Below are 18,965 nucleotides of genomic sequence, written 5' to 3'. Positions count from 1 at the left end.
ATATTGTGATACACTTCAAACCTCCATCTCTAATAATAACTGATACAGCATTATATATTATATTTATCAGGTACTCCTGCTTATTGAAAAATAGGATAAAATGCATAACTTCTTAATAATATCGTGCTAATAGTTTTTACATAAATTTCTAATGTCAATACATTTTTTTTTAGTTGTTAACCAAAATTTCAGCGTAATTTTTATGTTATGATTTTCCAATGATTGTTTCATTTGAAGCAGACCAACAGCTATGTTTCTTTTGTATTTTTAGTCTGCTGCATATAAACATATTGGCTTAAGAAATGTGAAAGTAAGATATCAAATAAAACAACAGATATAATATTAGTATTGTGGTTTACATATGCGACGAGAAGGGTGATAATTTGTTTTTGACATGATTATCCTATCTCAGAGACTGATTTTATGGCAACCTCTATCAGTTCCTATAGTTGTCAAAGGGAGGTAATTAATGTTAACCGGTAGTTCCTTCATTCTAAAAATAGACTCGTACTAATGTGTCAAAATGCGACGTTTGAGCAGTTGATATAGCAGAACACGAACACCCACAGAATGACTGACAAGACAGGAGAGTTACCTCTTGTTATTCCTGTAAGTATAATCTTGTTTCATGATAGTTGCTAGTCTTCAATAATGAATACCATGGGTAGACAAATGATAGAAAATACGACGAGATATTACAAGGCCTCGAGTGGGTTCCACATGAATTTCAGGCAATTCCTTTCTAGCTTTTACTAAACCCACAGTGAACAATATTAAGAAGGGATAAAATATTGAACAGCAGTATCATCGTTCACAGTAGGACATCTTAGATGTATTCCTCTCAAAACAGTTGAAAACAAAGCTGTGAAAATGTCAATATTGATAATATTTTTGAGAAACAGCCAGTATAAGGGCTACTGTCCTTTACTCACAAGCAGTAGGACACACACCTCAGTGGATAGATCATCTGCCTGGACAGCGGGAGGTCAGTGGTTTGATCCCTAGCTGCGTCATACCAACCTCAAAAGATGACACTTGTTGTTTCCCTGCCTGGCACTCAACATAAGGGATTAAACAAGGACTGGCTGCTTGGAGCCTGAATACTGTCTGAATGGGGTATCCATGTTACACTGTGGCATGTTAATCAATGTAGTTTCCAAGGATGAAGGCAGGGAGTAGCTGAAGTAGAAAGCTGACCGCCCTGAACACGGCGAGAGGACTCCTGGCATCATGGCCCCCTCTTTATGGTAGTTATACTTTATTCTCAGATTTCTATCCTGGAGGAGTACTTCCAGTGTTCAATATGCCTGAACAACATGACGGACACCATGACGACGGTGTGCGGACATCGCTACTGTGGGAAGTGTATTCAGGAGTGGGTTGACCGCAACCATAACTGCCCGTGCTGCAACAGCTCGGTCAACTCCATCCAGCTCATCAAGGACCATCAGTTCGACAGTCTGATAGGTGAGAGCTACCTTGTGATTTAACCAGTTTCACTAGGAATTCAGAAGTAGGCTTGGAACGAGTCCAAATTTACTACCCGGGTACCCGACCCCCTATTTCCGACCCTACCCGTGTACCTGCTGTAGGTCTTGAGTTGGGTACAAAAAGTGTTTAGATATGTATAAAACGATCTGATCTGAACTGAAGTTGACTGAAGCTTTTTCTTTACATAAACATTTAAAAGTCAGAAGGAATGTGCACATAGTAAGAAAGAAATGCAAACATTAGCGACTTGTACTAGTGTAACCATCGAATTTTATTATTTTTGTCATTAAACCATATGTCACATGACTAACCATTATGACCATGGGTCCGGGTAGTCCTGTGCGTATACCCAGGACCTGCTCAGGACCAACCCTACCCGAGTTACCCATCCCAGCCCTATTCAGAAGGCAATATAATATTGTATCAAATATACAGGAAGAGTATTATAAAATACAAAGGAAAATATAATAAAAGTTATATGCTTGAGTGACTTGTACTGACAAGTGTTCAATGTTTTGTAGTGTGACTACGAGTACATTCAGAACAGAAATTACATGTTATTTAAGACTTTCTTAATTTAGGATATATTCATGTCAGCATTTCATGTTAGTGCTACACATTTCTAGCTGATCTGTAACCTGTCTTTGTGATTATTATTTTAGGTGAGGTTGAAGCTGAAAAAACCAAGGCAGAGGCTAACTACTTTGAGAATCTCATCAATAGTGGTATGTTGGAAATAGTTTATTACTATTATATTAGTGAATATTTCTAAATGAAACTTGCTTTACAGATCAGTCTAGTGGTGAACTGGTGCATTCAAAAGTTTGGGATATTGTTTGTTTGTTGTTTAATGCTGCACTCAGCAATATTCCAGCTTTATGATGGCTGTCTGTAAATAATCCGATCTGGACCAGACAATCCACGGATTGACATCATGAGCATCAATCTACACAATTTGGATATGACAACATACATCAAGGAGTTCAGCAAGCACCTTTATTCTTGTAATGAAGTCATGTAGAGTAATTGGGGCTGTAGCATGTGTCCTGGTTACAGACTGGTGAACCTTTGACCATGCTGTCAGCCACTAGTTTAGTCCAGACTTGAAAATTGAAGGCAGACATTAAGTTGTTGACTGGTGTAAACAAGATTCTCTCTCACTCATTTTACCCTCTGCAAACAAAAGAGGGATTTTACCGGGCATGAAACAAAAGAAAATTATACTACACGCTAATTACTTTCCTTGTAATGCATCTAGATTTATGTTGTCATGGTGATTATCCTCTGAGAAGCAAAGTCTGTTGTTTGCCTGAGAAATGTTTTGTTTTGAGATTGACCCCCACCCACAGCTTCCTTTGCCTTCACAACAAGGGGGGACAACTCTACACAAGTTACAGTCTCTGTGTCAATGTGCTCCCAAAGTCTCATCACCGCCTTGCTTTCCCCCTCACCTTAGAATACATGACCCTTTTAGGATTGGGTTGTTACTTGTGTGCATTGTGAAATGTTTTACTTACTAAATCTAATCCAGGGAAAATCTTCGAACTATTGGCTAGACTTGAGGCACAATATGTCTCCCAAGTACCCTCACAGAGTTCCAGATACCAAGATTTGTTGGTTTAACGCTGCACTCAGCAATATGAGAGCTATCTGAAGGCAGTCTGTAAATAATGGAGTCTGGACCAGACAATCCAGTGATTGACATCATGAGCATCGATCCACGCAATTGGGATACGATGACATGCATCAACCAAGTCAGCGAACTTGACCACCCGATCCCGTTAGTCGCCTTTTACGACAAGTATAGTCGCCTTTTATGGCAAGTATGGGTTGCTGAAGACCTATTCTACCCCAGATCTTCACGGGTATCAAGATACCAAGCAGGCTAGTTAGTATGACAGACTCCGTTAGTAATGGTGGGAAGGAGAGCTAGGTACATTGTACTTAGGTACATTATATTGCATGTATTTCTCTCCTTTGAAACCTGCTTTTTTTATTTTAATAGCTACCAAGTCCTCCAACGACTTCAGTGATCGCAAGTTCTCACCAGTAGAAGAAGTGTTGAAGAGTAAGTCAGGGTGTATAAGTAGAGCTCTAACAAGAAACTTTGTGACGATGTGATACATATCTCCATAATAAGGTTGTGATGCGATACACGATACACAACATGCCAAGCTTGTCTTGCTGGGAGCATGTTGCTGCATCAAAGGAGGGGGCACGGGTGGCCCAGTCGTCTAAGGCGCCGCGATTCGCTGTGCTGAGTTGCGTCCCTTGGGTACGCCAGAAACTTATGATTGTGGGTTCGAATCCCAGTTCGCCCCGATTATGGTTCTAGGTTTGTCAGCACCATACCCGTGCTTGTGGGTTTCACCGAAGTGGTAAATGTCTGAGACCTGCATCACTTCGGGCTTTCCTCCCACATTAAGATGACACACCATGATATAACTGGAATACTGTTAAAAGCGGCGTTAAACACAACTCACTCACTCACTCACTCATCAAAGGGAATGCATTGAACCCAACCAAACAGATATTTAGTAGATTTAAGTTCATAAATAGATGTCTCCTGGCAGAAAGTAATAAAAAAACATTAATTTTCAATTTCTTTAACGTGTCACGCTTAAATTTACTTGTATGGTTTTGTATTGACACAGATTATGGCAATGAACGTGAATGTTAGGTGATTCATCATGCCCGAGTGTTAGGCGTACATAGCAGATGGTGATGCCCTGTCTGAAATGTGCTGTACAGACCACATGACATTGCTGACATGTTTGACACACTGTGACAATCATGTGACCATTAAGCTGGATTGTTGCACCACATAAACTGCTGACAAAGCATGTTATGAGTCTGAGTACATTTCTCAAGCTATAGAATGATGCACATTATGACTACTGATGGTACACAAGAAACAAGGTGTGTAAAACTCAACATGAAGCAGTTTATTTGCTGGGACTCATTTGTTAAGAACCTTTGAATGTTGTGACTGTCTTCTTAACTGACTGACATGAGGCTTAAAAACTTAAAAGTCTCCCAGGCAATGGCTTTTGAAAATATTGTTCGGGTGGGCGGAGTTTTTTTGTGGGGGCGGGGTGGTGGTTGTTCAAGCTAGTATGTAACCAAATTTTGTCTACAATAATTTTGGCAAAATCATGTTGTTCTTTAGTATTGTAATATTTCACTGCCAGGGTTGTATGTTCGAGATATTTGTTTTTCGAAAATGGAAATAATAACGAAACATGCAGCGGACTTTGTGATGATGCGGGCGGTGCCTCAGAACCAAAACTATTATTTTTTTTATCCTTAAGTACACACACATTACTGTGGCACTTAAGGAACAAGGTGTTGAATCTACAGAACGTTGCATGCCATTGTCACTACACTCCTGATACTGGGGTTGTTTCCTTGCAGAGCATTTACGACAGAGTCTGACATCACATGAAAAGTACTTCCAGGTGAGAAACTCAGGTCAGGTGTCGTCTCCTCCTGTGTCGTGTGTTCTCCTGTGTCGTGTGTTGAAAGGGCTTTGTGTGAAGGATAAAGCACAGCTCCCCGGTAACGGTCAAGGAAGTAAGACCTCAGCGATTGGGTATCGCTCCAAGGTCTTACATTGTTGATATCTGATTGCCGAGGTCTTACTTCCTCGTAACCGAGGAGCAGTGCTTCATGTCACTTATGAACCGTCTAAATGCAAGAATAAACAGAAAAAATAAGAAAACATCGAGATATGTTATATTGTGAAACAATACAGTGTGTCACGGTATGAAAGGAATGTGATCAAAGCGTGTGAGAGAAGAAACGTGCAGCATAGACAAAGCTAAGTCATGACATCTAAAATTGAACATTCACTCATTCCCTGCCCCAGTGGCTCAGTCGGAAAACAATTTGTTACAAAAGTCAATGGGATATGTGAGGTTGCATGTTTTCATTTCTTGTCTTTGGTTTTAGAACTGGACTTTTGGAACACTAAGTCCAAATTCCATCTGCTAATCAAATCATCAGGTCTTACTAGGAAACAGTAAAACCTCCTACCCAGGATGAGGTCTTACTAGGAAAAAGTAAAACCTCCCAAGAGATATTTATAAGATAGAAAGACACCTACAATACATTAGGCAGTAGTAGCAGTAGGTTTATAAGTCTTGTAACAGGAGCTCAATAGGTCAACTTATGTACCAGTGTATGAATTGGGTGGGGCTCTAGGATATATGTGTACAGGGACTTACTGGATGCAAAATAGTGCATCTTATAACTCATAATGGACACACACAGAATACATTGCGAGGCCTATGGGATGCAGAAAAGGTATGGCTGTTTGATTCACTAAATTCATCAACATTGTAGATTGCATGTACATTTGTATAATGATGTTTGAGTGACATTTATTGTTTGGTAAGGAGTTGTTCTAGGTGTCACTGGATTTTCTTCACTCTCTAAAAAACATGATAATAATCTTAAGGCTTCTGAGCATGTGCAGTGATATTACATGAGTAGAATTCCTGGAAATCAAGTGAAGTGTGCCACAAGTCACCACCTAGGACCCCCATGGGCAAGTAATGGACACCCCGCATGTATGCCTGTTAGCCCCCTGGCCATTAAAGCAAGCAAGCCAGTATGGTTTTACCCAGCTTAGCAGTATTCCAGCAATATCACGGGGGACACCAGGAATTGGCTTCAGACATTGTACCCGTGTGGGGAATTGAACCCGGGACTTCGCCGGGATGAGCGAACACTTTAAGTGTGAACGATGTGTCTACAAGTCTTTCAACATGGCCATGTCTTGCTGTCTTGCACAGACATCTCCTGTCTGACCTGTGTGAACTGACCTGGCCTCATGTTGCAGATGAGACCTGCATCACTTCGGGCTTTCCTCCCACATTAAGCTGACACACCGATATAACTGGAATAATGTTAAAACCGGCATTAAGCGCAACTCACTCACTCACTTACTCATGTTGCAGAGTCTACGCCTGGAGTTCACACAACGCATGCAGATGTTGGAGAGGGACACAGAGAGGGCGCTGCAGACGCTGATGTTCGATGGACTCTCGCCTACAGGTGGGGCATATCTAACTGACTGGAAGTCTGTAGCCCATGGCAGGAGTGGAGACTAACATCATTATAATGATTGCTGTATGAATGCTTGGCAGTGTGTTCTTGACAGTATTGAGGAAACTAACATTATCATGATGAAGTGTTATAAAATTTTAAAATTTCAATATATGGAAATGTCAATAACATCTGCAATTTGAAAACATTTATATTTGACCGGTGAAGATCCGGGTCAGATCAGGTCCTCAGCAACCCATGCTTGCCGTAAAAGGCGACTATGCTTGTCGTAAGAGGCGACTAATAGGATCGGGTGGTCAGGCTCGCTGACTTGGTTGATGCATGTCATCGTATCCCAATTGCATGGATCGATGCTCATGATGTCAGTCCGTGGATTGTCTGGTCCAGACTCAATTATTTACAGACCGCCGCCATATAGGTGGAATATTGCTGAGAGCGGTGTTAAACAACAAACAAACAAACAAATAAGATGATTGGATGGGGCTGATGTGTATCTTCGTACCTGGATGCCTACGCGTTGCTCATACTGTCAGCCAATGATACATGCATCATACTGTGCTTTCCTCATTGAGCTGGGGACACGGGTGGCCCAGTCGTCTAAGGCGCTGTAATTAGCTGTGCAGAGTTGCGTACCTTTGGCACACCAGAAACCTATTAAAATAGTAAATACAAAACGTGATTCTTTCAAAGCATGCTCTTTTTAAGTGTACTCTATCAGCACTGACAATTGACATCACTTGATAGTTCACAAGAATGTTCACAAGAATGCCTCCTCTAAGCTGTATAACACCATAGTAGTTCTAGAATAGGTCAGTAGTATGTCATTTAAAGAGGATTGGGTGGTCAGGCTCAGTGACTCGGCTGATTTGTGCCCAGATGACGTCGATCGTTGGTCATGCTGGCAGTCACTGGTTTGTTCATTTCCACCGAAATAGAAACAGAAGTATTTCTGGCAACAGTGCTGAGAACATTCATTCAATAAGATGTGTGTCAATTGTAGAGGTGCAGCTCCAGACCGCGGAGATGGAGTCGCGGCTGACGTCACAGAAGGATGCGCTCACAGATCAGCTAGAGCGATGCATGGACCAAGTGGCAGACGCCTACGACAGGTCAGACTCCCAGCCAGATAGTCATCAGAGTGCATTTTATCTATTTATAGGTTTCCACCAATTCCTGCTTTATCTGCATGTTGAGGTGTATCCAGGAGTGTGAAAAGGGAGGTAACCCAGTAACACAGTGAAGAAGAACACATGGTTCTCTCCCTTGCCCCTCCTTCTGGATCCACCGGTGTAGATTCAAGTTGACGTCATTCAGACTTTGGATAACTTGAGTCAAACCTCATATTACTGTTTTGTAGATGTGATCTTTTGAAACCTACTTAAAGTTAAACAAAGCAACATAATCGTGATGCCAAGTTTATCAGACTTACCACATCGATAACGCTATCCATCATTACAGAAGATTTTTAGTTAAGCCTAAGTTACCTGATGTCATAACCATCACCATTTGTTAAAAATACAAGAAACTATTACATATATATCTCAAAGATGGAAACTTTATCATAAAGCAGCATAATAATTGAAAGTAAAAGTGAGTATGGCTTTACACTAATTCCAACCATATACCATTAATCTCCCTGCAGGGGACAAGGAAAATGAACTTCAACATTGCCCCCCATGTTGGGAATCAAACCCAGGCCTCCAGTGTGGTGGGTGAGTGCTTTGACCACAAGGCTACCCCTGTCTGACTGTAAGATGAAAGCAGGGCCATGTAGTGATGTGATCGTTATGTGTGTACTTTCCACACAGTGTGACACAGCCCAGGTAGTGGGAAGAAGGCAGCAGTCTGTTGTTCTGACACTAGCTCTATGTTTTCTAGGGGCAGTCGGGTAGCCTAGTGGTGAAAGCGTTCGCTCGTCATGCTGAAGACCCGGGTTCGATTCCCGACATGGGTACATTGTGTGAAGCCCATTTCTGGTGTCCCTTGCTGTGATATTGCTGGAATATTGCTAAAAGCGGCATAAAACCATGCTCGCTCGCTCGCTCGCTCGCTCACTCTCAATCAATCAATCAATCAATCAATCAATCAATCAATCAATGTTTTCTTCAGATATCTGACCAACCACATCCCCATGTTGGAGATACTTCCGGTGAAGGTTTCTGTGTACGTCATAGACAAGAACCTGCACATTCCAGACGTTACCATCAAGGCTTCTGACGAGTGAGTCACTTCTCACACATTGAACAATCTACAATGAGTATGATTCTTTGCCAGGTTGATCAAGATGTTGTTGAAACATTACAATCAAAATGTTCCAAATACCGATATTATAGATCAGTGGCATTTTTTATTTAGTTTTTATTTGTTTTAATTTACAAATTTGAGGGCAAAATATTTTATCCTACGAAAGCCTAATGGTGCCACTTAGGTAACGTTTATTTGCTTTTTTTGATCAAAATTTCTCTTTACTTTGATTTTTTCTCTCGTTACTTTGATTATTTTCTCATAATTTCGATTTTTTGTTGTTGTTTCATGTTAATTTCAAAAATAAAAATTTTCAATTTTTTTCTTGCTATTTGAATTACTTTCTCGAAATTACCTTTTTTTGCTTCTTACTTTCTTACTCAAAGCAGCATGAAAATAAATGAAATCACGAGTACATAATTGAAGTACAAATTTCAAGTTTTTAAAATAAACTTGGAATAATGAGAAAATAATCGAAGTAATGAGAAAAAAAATGAAATTTCGGTTTTTTTTAAACAACGAGAAAATAATTGAAATTATGAGAAAATGATCATAGCAACGAACCTAAAACTAGAAATTTTGAGAATACAAACAAATAAACGAAATAACAAGAATTTTCTATTTTTAAAAATATATCTATGCTTCCAAAGTGGCATCATTAGGCTTTTGTAAAACATTACAAACACATTTGGGGCAATTATTACTGTATGACATGATAACACTGAAATTTGATTGACATTCTGGTACATACTTATGTTGATGCTTCTGTAAACTGTTCCAGCATCACCCACATACAGACTGTCATAGAGAAGACACTGAACCTCCGAGGGGACCCTCTCATCAGATGGGGGTGTGAGGGAAGAGTATACCTGGTGGGGTGAGTGTGTGGGGTGTGGGGTGTGGGGGACCCTCTCATCAGATGGGGGTGTGAGGGAAGAGTATACCTGGTGGGGTGAGTGTGTGGGGTGACTGTCATCAGATGGGGTGTGGGATTGGGGTATACCTGGTGGGGTGAGTGTGGGGGACCCTCTCATCAGATGGGGGTGTGAGGGAAGAGTATACCTGGTGGGGTGAGTGTGTGGGGTGACTGTCATCAGATGGGGTGTGGGATTGGGGTATACCTGGTGGGGTGAGTGTGGGGTGGGGGGGACCCTCTCATCAGATGGTGGAGTGTGGGGTGACCCTCTCATCAGATGGTGGAGTGTGGGGGGACCCTCTCATCAGATGGTGGAGTGTGGGGGGACCCTCTCATCAGATGGTGGAGTGTGGGGGGACCCTCCCATTAGATGGGGGTGTGTGGGGGGACCCTCTCATCAGATGGTGGAGTGTGGGGGGACCCTTTTATCAGATGGTGGAGTGTGGGGGGACCCTCCCATTAGATGGGGGTGTGTGGGGGGACCCTCTCATCAGATGGTGGAGTGTGGGGGGACCCTTTCATCAGATGGTGGAGTGTGGGGGGACCCTCCCATCAGATGGGGGTGTGAGGGAAGAGTATACCTGGTGGGGTGAGTGTGTGGAGTGTGGGGGGACCCTCCCATCAGATGGGGGGAGTATGGGGGGACCCTCTCATCAGATGGGGGTGTGAGGCAAGAGTATACCTTGTGGGGCGAGTGTATGGAGTATGGGGGAACCTCTCATCAGATAGGGGTGTGGGTATGGGCTATATCTGGTGGGGTGGGTGTATGGGGTATGGGGTGTCCCTCTAATCAGATCGGGATGTGGGGGTGGGGTAGGTACATGAATATCTGGGGCGACCCTGGTGGGCTAAATAGTGTGATATATATGAACATAAGGCAATACTTGTATTTGAAAATTTTACGGTATGAAAATTATTTGAAACATACTGTTTCATGATGGTACAAGTGTTGTATTTGTTAGGTTTAGTTTCTAGAGTCAACAGAATAATCCTGGCTCTATATGTGCCCAGGAATTTATCTAGACCTGTTCAGAGGCTAACATTTGGTCCCAAGTCTGCAGTATAAATTCCCAGTTTGATTTACAAGTTCCCAATACATCAGAATTTACAAAAATAAGAACATTAAAATATCAAATTTTGAACAATATCACAATTTGTCTCCCAATGTGCCTTGTTTGGAATCTTAAATAAATCGCTGTGTGCCTTGAATAATAGGAAGATATTACCGAGATAAATCAGCTTTGCCAGAAACACTTGAATAATCTCCAACATTAGTATGAAGGACACATGATTATCCTGATTATACACACATCTCAATCTGCCACAATTAAGTTATGTCTGTACCAAACACTTAGGACAAACTACGATGAGAGAATCTTCTGCAGGACAGTTTTCATATTGTAAGCAAGATAAATCATGATGAAGAGTGCCTGCATTCAGCAACCTATTTCGCCTGTTTCAGCAACCTATATCGCCTGCATTCAGCAACCTATATCGCCTGCATTCAGCAACCTATATCGCCTGTATTCAGCAACCTATATCGCCAGTATTCAGCAACCTATATCGCCTGTTTCAGCAACCTATATCGCCTGTATTCAGCAACCTATATCGTCTGTTTCAGCCCCTTGTCCGGTGACAACAGCTGTGACCTTCAGAAGGTCCTTGCCGACCCTGACTGTATCGAGTCCTTCCCAGACATCCACCTGCTGACCTGGCACTGCCGACCGGTTCTGCAGTACAGCATGGTGAGCTTCAGCCCTTCCCCTACATGGCATAGGCTAAAAAACAAGTAGTCTTGATTCTCAGGCACCACCGCTTCATCATTAAGTCAGATGCATGTTTCATTTTTATTTCCATTTAAAAAAAATAAAATCTGTAAATATTCTGTGTCTTGAACACATGACCTTGGTAATGCAATGCTGCAATACATGTACTGAAAATGAGAGGATCCAATACACTGCACAGTTACTTCCCTTTTCATGCCCACTGCTGTACTGTGCATCTGGTGTTATGATCATGGTGGCAGTCAGAGTTTGTGTGCTTGTTAGGCCTGGGACGGGTAACTCGGGTACCATGTTTAGTCATGTAATATATTGTTTAATGACAAAAATGAACAAGAACTATATGGTTACACTAATCTTCGGATTTCTTTGTGACTATGCCCCATTCCTTCTGACTTTTATATGTTTGAAAAACGATAAAACTTCAGTCTACTTCAGTATATGCATGACCAGATTGTTTTATACATGTATCTAAATACAATTTGTCCAGGGTTACAGTCAAACTATTCCCAATCGGACATCTCTTTATTTTTATTATATCTCCTGCTACGAATACAGACCCTCTTATACATTATAAAATGTTATACATAAATTCCATGTATAAATCACTATCCGTGAATTTATGATCATGATGATAGCTATGCAATAAATTGCAAAAAACAATGAAGAACGAAGCATGTTTTTTTTCACGATCAAACATTGTTCTATCATGATGTAATTTCTGGAGATTTGAACATGTGCTCGCAACTTGATGATGTCATAAATCAGACAACGTTATTTTTGAGAGGGAAGTGTCCAGCGTGTTGTTTTCCATATATGTAGCTGGGAAACGCAGATAAACGCGATCGCCGAACAATCGCATCCAAAAGAGGGAGGGATATGACATCAGTATTGGGAGGAGAGGTACAGGTAATTGACGTGAGGATTGTGAGAATGTGCAGGAAATACACACCTGTGCATAAAATGGGCTTGTCCGACATTGCCGAGGTGGGATTGTATTCAGGGAGTCATCATTATTACAATACGGGAAAATATTTTTAAAGCATGTACACTTTATTGACATCTTTAAAAAGGCTGTACAAAATGTTGATATCTCATATAAGAAATGAATGAATGAATGAATGAATGAATGGATGGATGGAATGGAATGGAATGGAATGAATGAATGAATGAATGAATGAATGAATGAATGAATGAATGAATGAATGAATGAATGAATGAATGAACAACTTCTTTATTACAAGCTCACTTCTCTGGTGTAGGTATTTATTCTTTCCAAGGGTTGAAATATGGCATATGGAACATGTTATGGGTATTACGTCAGTGCGAATTTGTTATTTAAAAACCTTGGGACCATGAAAGATATATTGAGTTGTAGTTGAGCTGTATCTGAGACACACTGACTGTCCACAGTTTAATGTTTTGAGTGAACAAGGTTTGACTTTAACTCCAGAAACCCGGCAGCCAGATCGTGGTAAAGGGCTGCTTCAAGTGTGAGAGTGACCTGCCCAAGATCTGCTTCGTCCAGAAGTACAAGGAACAGGGGCCCCACCCGGTCGACTACTTCTCTTGTAAAAACTGTGGCTTCAACTGTAAGTGTCCTGCAAACCACATCATTGATTACATAGACCCCCTCCTTGGTCTAGTGGTAGAGCGTCTGCCCTCCGTGGTCTAGTGGTAGAGCGTCTGCCCTCCGTGTTCTAGTGGTAGAGCGTCTGCCCTCCGTGGTCTAGTGGTAGAGCGTCTGCCCTACATGGTCTAGTGGTAGAGCGTCTGCCCTCCGTGGTCTAGTGGTAGAGCGTCTGCCCTCCGTGGTCTAGTGGTAGAGCGTCTGCCCTCCGTGGTCTAGTGGTAGAGCGTCTGCCCTACATGGTCTAGTGGTAGAGCGTCTGCCCTCCGTGGTCTAGTGGTAGAGCGTCTGCCCTCCGTGGTCTAGTGGTAGAGCGTCTGCCCTCCGTGGTCTAGTGGTAGAGCGTCTGCCCTCCGTGGTCTAGTGGTAGAGCGTCTGCCCTCCATGGTCTAGTGGTAGAGCGTCTGCCCTCCGTGGTCTAGTGGAAGAGCGTCTGCCCTCTGTGGTCTAGTGGTAGAGCGTCCGCCCGGACAGCGGAAGGTTCGGGGTTCAATCCCCTGCTGCGTCATACCAAAAGACAAAAAAAGATGGTACTTGTTGTTACCCTGTCTGGCACTAGGCATTAAGGGGCTAAAACAAGGACTGGTCAGCTCGGAGTCAGTATACTGTGTCTGAGTGGGGTATCCATGTTAAACTGCGGCATGGTATCTCAGCGAGCTAGCACTATAAATCAGCATCAGTCCGGACTAGTACAAGCAGCCACACAAACACATACACATACATGCACGTCGCTATATAAGTGCAATAATCTTGGACGCGACGTTAAACCCAATTTCACCTCACCTCACCTCACCTCATTGATTACATCATCAACCAAGTCAGTATAGCACAACATCGCTGTTGACAATATTCAAGCAATATCATCGCAGGGGACACCAGAAATGGGCTTCAAGCAATGTGCCCATGTGGGGAATAAAACCCAGGCCATAAGGAGCCACCACTTTACCCACTAGACGACCACACCCTAGAAATATTGCATAGTGGCCATTATTAAATGTTTGTTAGTTTGTGTGTTGTTTAACACCGCACTCAGCAATATTCTAGCTACATGACAGCTGTCTGTAAATAATCAAGTCTGGACCAGACAATCCAGTGATTGACATTATGGGAATCGATCCATGCAATTGGGATATGATGACATGCATCAACCAAGTCAGCGAGCCTGACCACCTGATCCCGTTAGTCGTCTCTTACGACAAGCGTAGTGCCTCTTATGGCAAGCATGGGTTGATGAAGACCAATTCTACCCCGGATCTTCACGGGTTCCATGGGGGCACGGGTGGCCCAGTTGTCTAAGGCGCTGCGCCACGATTCTCTGTGCAGAGTTGCATCCCCTGGACACGCCAGAAATCTATGATTGTGGGTTCGAATCCCGGTTCACCCCGATTATGTTTCTAGGTTTGTCAGCCCCATACCCGTGCTTGTGGGTTTCACCAAAGTGGTAAACGTCTTAGACCTGCATCACTTCGGGCTTTCCTCCCACATTAACCTGACACGCCGCGATATAACTGGAATAATGTTAAAAAAGCGGCGTTAAACCCAACTCACTCACTCACCTACAGGTTCCATTATTAACTGTATTAGTTGTGATGGTGGCTGTATGAGCCCTTGTAGGGTGCTGACCATCGGTTCTCTGTACAACAGGTGGGATTAAAGCCCAAACTGATGCATGTTATGGACATTGTCACTGTGGCTAATCCCACTAGTATAGGTATGGTGCTGACAGACCAGCAGCTCCTGGCACAGCTAAGGGACACAACTCATTGAGCTGCTTTAAGCTCCTCGGGTGTCATGCTCTGTGTCCAGTGATGAGGAGCCATTTGTATGATGTGTGATAACATCTTTTATCTGTGTGATGTCACTAATCAGGCTGTTTGTATCTTACAGGGATCTGCAAGTCATGTGTTCAGATTTGTCATCAAGGTAAGTTTAGTGGCAGTATTTTCCATTAGTTAGTGAGTGAGTGAGTGAGTGATTATGGTTTTACGCTGCTTTTAGCAATATTCCAGCAATATCACAGCGGTGGACATCAGAAATTGACTTCACACATTGTACCCATCGGAATCGAATCCGGGTCTTCGGCATAACAAGCGAACGCATTAGTCACTAGGCTACCTGGCTGCCCCAATCTCCATTAGTATTGGGAAAGACAATTAATGTCTTCCTTCAAGTCTTGCAGATTCACTCTCTGATGATTAATAAACACAACATGTTTGGCGAACATGAAATTTATCTTATAAGCGTGTAGTCTGTCATATAGTCTTCTTTCAGTGGCATTTAGAAGTTGGAGTGATGAAGTAAGACGAGTTCTATGGATGAACAACTTCTTTATTACAATTAGTGCGACGTTTCGGTGTAGATCCTAACACCTTTATTTTTTTGCTTGATAAAGGTGTTAGGATCTACACCAAAACGTCGCACTAATTGTAATAAAGAAGTTGTTCATCCATACAACTCGTCTTATGTCATATAGTCCCTGAAACAAATATATCGAATACAGCCCATGCAAGTCTATAATATATGGCAAGTCTAGATTACTGCAGTATCAGGTTTCTGTAAAATATGTTCATTTCCTCGACTAGATGTTAGACTATGGTAAAAAGTGTAAGGTATTGTTGTCATTGTTTACTAATTCACTGCCTCTCCTTGCAGGACATGAAGTCAGTGCACATGTACTCAACCACAAACCGACCTGGTAAGTCACCATCCCTCCCAGACACAACAGCAACAAGGATCAGTGCACATTTCTACTTCTTACCTGGCTATAGTTGGCTGCTTAATTACTACACGATATTTGTGAAAGTTATTTTGTGTTCCCTTCCTTTCCAAACTGTTGTATTTTGCATCTTTCTGTGGATTATCCTTGATTTGCTCCTTGATACAGAGCCATGGGGTCTACCTTTCATGTTGAAAGAGTTTTTGAAGTTAAGCTGATTTATCCACAGTCAGGCAACCAGTTAGTCCTAGATTTACGTTTCTTTGTGGTCTGTCTTCAAATTGTGGATACAGTTTCAATGTGTAGAACTATCTACTTCAGAAAATATAATGCATTGATATTAGTTCTTGTAGAATTGAACATAGTGAACTGGGCCTATCCTGTCCATCATGTCCCCGTGTCTGTAGAAGTTGTGAGGGACTGAGGAAGGTACATCTCATTATTATTATCGTTAAAATTTCTGAATGTAAACTCACTCATGTTTTCGAGGTAAACAAAGGTTGGTTGGTTTGGTTTGTTGTTTAACGCCGCACTCAGCAATATTCTAGTTATATGACAGCGGTCTGTAAAACAATCAAGTCTGGACCAGACAATCCAGTAATTGACAGCATGAGCATCGATCCACGCAATTGGGATCGATGACATGTATCAACCAAGTCAGTGAGCCTGACCACCCGATCCCGTTAGTCGCCTTTTACGACAAACATAGTCGCCTTTTACGGCAAGTATGGGTTGCTGAAGACCTATTCTACCTCGGAATCTTCACGGTCAACAAAGGTATTGTGGATAAAAATTAATGGATGAATTAAAGACTAATAGTTTGTTTTGTCATATACAGTGAAACATGGTTCTGATGAAGGCAGCAGGACTGTCGAAATGTCCGTATTTCGTTCCTCGGAGGAATCATGTCCACTAGGTTTCAATTCCACATCACTGTTCATTTACACATCATTCCCAGTCTATGCTGTGAATAAGGCATGTTCTGTAGTCTAGTGAACAGAGAGCCTGCCCAGAGAACAGAAGGCAGATGGCCGATTCCCGGCTGCATCATACCTAAAGACATTAAAGGATGGTACTTGTTGTTCTTTGCCTGGCCCTCGACATTACAGGGACAAAACATGCTCTGGTCGGCTCGGAGTCAGTATGCTGTGTCTGAGTTGGATATTCATGTTAAACTGTGGCATGGTATCTCAGTGGGTTAGCACTATAAAACCGGCATAAGTCGGGACGAGTACAAGCAGCCACACCCACACACAAACCCACCTGTGCATGCACGTCGCTATATAAGTGCAGTAATATTGAATGTGACGTTCACCCTATTTCACCTCACCCCCCTGTAGGCTGTGAGTCATCTCTGTGTTGTCTGTTGCAGGGCTTGCTGCTACTGCCCAAAGAAGAAGAAATGTCAGCTCCTCACATGATGGAGGAGTTCCGTATCCACATCCTGGACTGCCCATGGTAGTCATCCCTCTTGGTAGTGCATCACCTAAGCCCCACTGTGTGCAGTCTATAGCTTACCTGTGTGCTCCCAGTCCCCAGTGCATGTGGTAGAATCAGACTGTGACTTGCATTTGAGGAATGGTTTAAGAATGGGATCTCTTTGTGATGGAAAGTGTGCTGAGATTAGTGAATGTCTGCTTGTAGTGCAGGGTGAGTGAGTGAGTGAGTGAGTGAGTGTTCCGTGAGCTGCATCCAGCAGACCTCCAGTCCTGCATAGCTTGTTTGAATGGAGGACATAGAACCCTAGTTATGTGTTAACTTGGTGAGGACCTTGAATATAAGCACACTGGGGGAATACTTTGAAGTGCTGTGTGTGTGACATGAGAAAGATGCTGTGATATGACAGTATAAATCGATGTATTTTATAAAACATATTTCCTCCAAATATTACCTAAAAGGTACCTCTTTTTTTATTAATTATCAATCATGTCTGGAGATAATAAGTCATTAGAGATCGTTAAAGTGCAATTAAAGTGTTCATGGGACATTTGATGGTGCATTAAATAATCATTCAATCCTGTTTCCATATGACAATGTTCATGAAAGGGATGTTGATAGTTTTGTACGTCATTGTGATCAAAATTACCCTGATCTGGGCAAGTTTGTTTGTTTGTTTGTTTGTTGTTTAACGCTGCAATCAGCAATATTCCAGCTACATGACAGGCATCTATGATGGCCATTAATTTATTGAAGGGACCAAATTTCATTTTTATTTGTTATGGATTTGTTACAACATATCTTTGTTTTTTCGTTAAATGAAAAAGAACATAAACTGTACTATCTGATGGTAGAGTCTCCAACCAACATAGAAGTAGGGCAGCAGGTGTTAGGCTTCAATGATACTGTTTCCACATAAGAAGGATCTAGTCCCTCTTCGTACCTCTCAGCAGTTGTGGTTCTTGTTAACCATCTCAGTCAAATCATTGAATTTATATACCAATATTCCAAGTTTCAAATACAGAAATGTATATTCTGAAGTAAGAAGGACAGATATTGTGTTCTTGTAAGTAAATTGGCTTTCATTAAATTAGTGGAGTCATGTAATCTGAGCCACGATCATCACATTAAAATCACTCACTACTGCTCAACAAAGAGGACGTCCCATTACGGGTCACAGGACAACCTTTTATCCGACCAAGCAGAGCGTCACTTACCAGAAAGTGAGTGTGTTGGGTTTAATGTGCTTCCAACAGTATTCCAGTTATATCGTGGCATTTCAGCTTAATGTAGGAGGAAAGCCCGAAGTGATGCAGGTCTCAGACGTTTACCACATAATCGGGGCGAACCAGGATTCATAGGTTGCTGACGTGCCCAAACGCAACTCTGCACAGCAAATTGCTGCGCCTTAGACGACTGGGCCCCTGTGGCCCCTGACCCCCCCCCCAGAAGTCTAAATGTGTTTTCTAATCATGCAACCTCTTAAAGATCACATGGGGTATTCCGAACAACTATACTTCTGATTTTGTCTCGCTTAATAGGATAAACATTTGAAATGGGAGAGACTATCCCTAGCTTGTCGGAAGTACTGCTATGCATTTTCAAAGCATAGTCTGGAATGGAAGTCAGCAGTTTGAAACTGGTGACATAAAGCTCGAGAAAGTTGCTGTCTGATTGGCT

At 42.2% G+C, this 18,965-nt stretch overlaps 1 protein-coding gene across 1 annotated transcript; it reads left to right on the top strand.

The window, feature by feature from the left end:
- The first annotated feature begins 515 nt into the window (after positions 1-515).
- Positions 516-17,519, top strand: LOC139461222 (uncharacterized). Its single transcript, XM_071242841.1, has 14 exons — positions 516-609; positions 1,269-1,467; positions 2,154-2,216; positions 3,497-3,559; positions 4,906-4,949; positions 6,453-6,549; positions 7,562-7,670; positions 8,671-8,781; positions 9,587-9,682; positions 11,343-11,466; positions 12,956-13,094; positions 15,020-15,055; positions 15,785-15,827; positions 17,221-17,519. The coding sequence occupies exons 1-14, from the start codon at positions 571-573 to the stop codon at positions 17,267-17,269; spliced, it is 1,212 nt and encodes a 403-aa protein (XP_071098942.1). The 5' UTR covers positions 516-570; the 3' UTR covers positions 17,270-17,519.
- Positions 17,520-18,965: the final 1,446 nt, after the last annotated feature.

The sequence above is a fragment of the Haliotis cracherodii genome, unplaced genomic scaffold, assembly GCF_022045235.1.
Source record: "Haliotis cracherodii isolate W230 unplaced genomic scaffold, xgHalCrac1.p SCAF_1, whole genome shotgun sequence".
Lineage (NCBI taxonomy): Eukaryota > Metazoa > Mollusca > Gastropoda > Lepetellida > Haliotidae > Haliotis > Haliotis cracherodii.
Note: the sequence above shows the minus strand (reverse complement) of the source record. Positions and strands in the feature narration are given on the sequence as shown.

Coding starts and splice junctions, on each gene's coding strand:
- LOC139461222 (XM_071242841.1), top strand. CDS start 571: ATGACTGACAAGACAGGAGAGTTACCTCTTGTTATTCCT. Junction 2,217..3,496: donor TGAGAATCTCATCAATAGTG/GTATGTTGGAAA, acceptor TTATTTTAATAG/CTACCAAGTCCTCCAACGAC. Junction 15,828..17,220: donor CTCAACCACAAACCGACCTG/GTAAGTCACCAT, acceptor TGTCTGTTGCAG/GGCTTGCTGCTACTGCCCAA.